Source organism: Notothenia coriiceps, unplaced genomic scaffold (genome assembly GCF_000735185.1).
Source record: "Notothenia coriiceps isolate Sejong01 unplaced genomic scaffold, NC01 NC01_scaffold00029542, whole genome shotgun sequence".
NCBI lineage: Eukaryota > Metazoa > Chordata > Actinopteri > Perciformes > Nototheniidae > Notothenia > Notothenia coriiceps.
Window position 1 is genome coordinate 11695 of NW_011362243.1, and position 4927 is coordinate 16621.

A 4927-nucleotide genomic window follows, 5' to 3' on the forward strand; every position below is an offset into this window, starting at 1 on the left:
AATTAGCTGGGAGAACTAGTTGTGAACTATATTTGACCAGAATCAGGAGATGTTGTTACAATATAAGCCACAAATGCTCAAAAGTGTTCTGTTTTCTGATGTTAGTTGGTGTTTTTCCAATAAATATGTGAAAGAAAATAAGTTTCAACTGAGATACTTATTTATTTGACTTAACAAGATGAAGCATTGTCTAAAAACAAGACCCAATATCTCACTGCAGTGTTACTTCTGAAGTTATTATGTCTTATATCAGGTGTTAAGACATATTCTGACTCGAAATAAGACACATATACTTGGCAAGATTTCGAGTTTTTGTAGTGCTTAACAAGAGCCCATACTTGCCAACCTTTAGACCTCAGAAATCGGGAGCATTTCAAAATGCAAAATTGGGGGGGGGTGCTAGTGGATCGCCGGAGCTGTTAGATTAACATTAACATGCTTATTTGTAAGTGCACTGCCTTGCGGCCTGTAGCACCGTCCTTGATGGAGCATATGTGTGGGCAGGAAAGGAGTGAGCAGAGAAGTTGTCGATCCTTGTTCTGTTTTCTGTGACTATATCTGCTTCACCCTGTCAGACTTTGAGTTGCGCGCGCTACTAAAGAGACGTGTTACCATGGAAACCAAACAATGGTGTAGCTGTATTAAAGTAAGAGTGGAAACAGTCGTGTGTAAATCTGATTTGGTCAGAAACCGGGAGAAATGCGGGAGAAATATGACCCCGGGAGGAAACCGGGAGAGGGCAATGAAATCGGGAGTCTCCCGCGAAAATCGGGAGGGTTTTCAAGTATTCTTAACAAGAGCCAGTGCTACTCCGGTGGCTGAGCAGCATGTGTGTGTGTTCCTGCTTTAGTGTGTGTGTTCCTGCTTTAGTGTGTTTGCAGTGCAGTCGTGCAGTGCTGCCGCCTGCATCCATAATCAAGCCCTAGACACAACCATCAACAGGAATCTAATTGGCCGGTAGGAGTAAAAAGGGGGAGGTGGAGAGTGCTGCAAACTTTCTGGTGCAAAAGACATAGAGGGGGAGAGAAGAGAGAAAGCCATTGACATGCTAATGGCGTCCTCAGCCCTTCTCCAATGAGCCCTTGGCGGGCAAGCCGGTCGCCATGTTTACACAATAAACAAACAGCAATGAGGTTAAAGTCTTGTTGTGCGTGCCTACAGTATTAGCAACAGTCGGTTCTTGCGTAACTGTTTTGTCGTGTCTGCAGCTGACTGCCTTTCGGCCTCTTTCTCATCTCTGTTTTCTTGTTTTTTGTCTCCTAGGCGACGGAGTGGGCACCGGACGAGGACACCCGGCGGTCGTGTCAGAGCAAAGGCAAAACAGAGGTAACCTCCATCCCGCCCCCAATTACAACACAGAGAGGCCATCTTGATATCTGCTGCTCCTCATGGGAGGCTCTGCACAGAAAACTGCTTTTTCAGAGACTTCAAATAAAGCTTGTTTTTCTGGCGCTGAACGGAAAAGGGAAAGAGGGAAAGAAAGAGGGGAAGATAGTGAGACACACATACTGTAAGGACTTCCTTTCAAATATGTCTGATAAACAACTGTCACAGCTTCCTTCCTTTGTTTCCATCAAGCCACTGAGACGCTTTAACAGACAGATCTGACGCGATATCTTTTGTTAACTTGTTTGAACTTGTTGTGATGACTTGTTCGATGATGTATTGATATTGTGCGACTCGCGTTTAATTAAAATAATGCACACACATTCAACACAGAAAATAGGCCTTTACAATAGTATTCTTCCTTTCTTTGTGTAGGGGTGGGGGGTTTGAGAAACACTGCGCTAGTGGATTGTCAAAGGGGGAGCCTCGTTGCGGGGAAATTATACAGATGGCTAGTCCGCCCCTGAAAATGTCTATGCAAACGTTAATATTAATAATTTAAAAAAAATTTAATTATAAAAAAAATTAATTAATTAAATCTTTTTTTTTTTTAAATTTTCCTTTTTTATTTTGTAATCATCTCGCGACCTCCACTTTGGGAACCCCTGCTCTAACACATCGACGCATCAGCTTTTATAGTTTATTTTGTGAGTATCTGATTGCAGCGTCACATGTATCTCCCTGTGCCTTCAGAGCGAGGGGTGAGATCTAATACGCAAAACAATCAATTCTTATGGAGACCTGCTTCACTACATTCACATCGGACACAAAGGGCCACCATTTCCCAGAAACTTAAACCGTTTCAACACCAATAAATCGATTTCACGCCTTTTGTTAAAACAGATTTGACTCTTTTTTACAGAAACACACACTGCAGCGCCTCAGTCGATGTCACAAATAGGCTTCCATTCAGCTGCACAACACTTTCCTTGTTTCTGAACAATGGCCGTACAAGAGGGAAATGTGCAGACTCTGAATTGCTTTTGGTTGCGTGCCGGTCTGATACCAGAGGACCGGCTCTATTGTTCCTCTCAGCAACACGTCAGAGAATATTTATCCTGCCTCCTCAGCTTTTCTCTGCTCCTCTGTAACTTTCTGAAAGCTTTTTCTCGTCTTGGCCCACTTCTCCGCAGATTGAATGTCAAAACTACATCAGAGTCCTGCTGGTGAACAAGACTGAGGTCATGTCCTGCGGAACCAATGCTTTCCAGCCCCAATGCATTACCAGAGAGGTACGGATAAGGGTGTGTGGGTGTGTGTGCGTGCGTGTGTGATGTTGTTGAAATGAGCTGACAACACTGTAGCCCTCAGGTCCTTTGTCTTTTCCAAACCACTGTTCCTTAACCTCCATAAAAAACTACTGGGATTAAGGAAGGATGTGAAGGAGAATTCATCAGGACTTGTGGAAAAGAGACAGCACTTATTTATGATGCAGCGATCGATGGTATTGATGTGTGTCTGCTGTGAGGAAACGACCATTTTTCTGCAGATGGACCCCTTACTTCATGAAAAGCATTTCTGGATACTTTGCCCCGCGGGGGCTTATCATGTCGTTTCATGCAGGGTTTATAAACGTGGACAACGGTGTTAAATATGTTACTTTATTACCAAGGTTTAAATGAGAAGGAAAAAATAAACGAAATGGTTGCTCACACTCCGTATCGCTTGTGTTAATCCACATCAATCCTAATTAGTGTCCTTTCTGTATAATATTTGAATGAATAATACATGCGAAATGTGCATTACACATCGGCCAAATGTACTTCTGTGCATATCGCCATTTAAACATGTTGAGTTAGCAAATAAACAGCTTAAGAAACTCCATCCAACTCCGTGAAATGTGACTTCTTTAAAGATTGTACAATTATATTATGTGTCCCATTAAAAGTTCTCCTTTTGGTTTACCATATTATTCAAAGTTCAAAACATATAAGCACTTTAGCAAGATATGGCATCATTTGGAAAATCCTTAATAACTAGCACGAATCATGTTTGACGATCACAATCAGTTGTTTATGCAGATTGGGGCTTCACATTATTCGTTGCACCCGCAAGGAATAGTTGGACGGCGTTCTTTCCTTTCCTTTTGTAAAGCATGAACTACTGTATCCTAAGCTAAAGGAGATGATAAAGGAAGCATTAAAGCTTGTGTCCTATCTTCTAGATAATTCCAACAGCTCTTTTCATGACCGACACTTAGCTACTTAGGGGTCACTTCCTATATGTTAAGTAAAAGAAAGAAAAAACAACCTTATTTCCCTTTTTCTCTCCGTATCCTCCTCAACATCAGGTGGGGAACCTGAGCAGCGTGTTGGAGCGGGTGAACGGCGTGGCTCGCTGTCCGTACGATCCGCGGCACAACTCCACGGCGGTGGTGACGGAGAGCGGAGAGCTGTACGCCGCCACCGTCATCGACTTCTCCGGCCGGGACCCCGTCATCTACCGCAGCCTGGGAGGCATGCCCCCCCTCCGGACCGCCCAGTACAACTCCAAGTGGCTCAACGGTAAGTGAGCAGAGCTAGCATTATGGATCTAATGTCCTGCTATAACTCCACAAACAAACTGTGGAGGAAATTCTTAAGAGAAACTGAACATGGACAAAGTTTGTCTTTTGTCATATTTAATGCTGTCAAAATTATCGCGTTAACGGCGGTAATTAATTTTTTGAATTAATTGCGTTAAAATATTTAACGCATTTAACGCATGCGCAGAATGGCCCGCCCATACATCCCACCAGTGGCAGCGCCAGGGTTTGGGTGGGGCAGGCTACAGCCATACCAAGAAACGGCTTAGCCCCACCATGAAAAATGATGTCTATCCCCTGTGTGCCTACAGCCATACCAAGAAACGGCTTAGCCCCACCATGAAAAATGATGTTAAAGTAAGCAAAATAAAGTCCGCCAACTCGCGCGGAGTAAATTGCACAGACAGCAGTTAGTAAGATTGATTTCAGTAGCCACTTGTCTGGAAATACCGAAGACTAGAAACGGTTTTGAAAACTTTTGTCACGTAGTGATCGTCTTCTCAATAGAACATCTTTGATAATGTCTTCTGGCCAATCAGAATCAAGATAACGGCGTGGTGTTGTTGCAGGAAGTCCCGACGGAGAGTACTTTGCTGTAGTACATCTCTATACACACATACATCAATACAACATTACGTGTTGATAGAAATCAACACGTAATGAAATAAGACCCCAACACGTAATGAAATAAGACCCCACGGTTTGATGATTGATAGGTGTGTGGGCTGTCTTTCATTTTGACGTACAGAACAATGTTATAATAAACATAAACATACATACTGTATGTTAAATGGATATATCCGCCTTCTTTCATTTATCTTTCCATTCCCACAACAATATACATAAATAAATGGCATATTTTGGACATAGTTCGAATGGTGATTAATCATGATTAATTAATTTTTAAGGTGTGATTAATCTGATTAAAATGTGTTAATCGTTTGACAGCCCTAGTTATATTTAATAAAGTAATAAAGAAAGTCAATATACATATAGTGACATCGATCTCAAATGCAG

The 4927-nt window shown here is 42.4% G+C and overlaps 1 protein-coding gene across 1 annotated transcript; it reads left to right on the top strand.

Moving 5' to 3' along the window:
• Positions 1-920: 920 nt before the first annotated feature.
• Positions 921-3890, top strand: LOC104958936 (semaphorin-5B-like; the record flags this gene model as incomplete). Its single annotated transcript, XM_010786771.1, has 4 exons — positions 921-957; positions 1264-1326; positions 2520-2618; positions 3677-3890. Coding segments are annotated over 4 exons (413 nt in total), but the record flags the coding sequence as incomplete, so codon positions are not given.
• Between the last annotated feature and the right edge of the window lie 1037 nt (positions 3891-4927).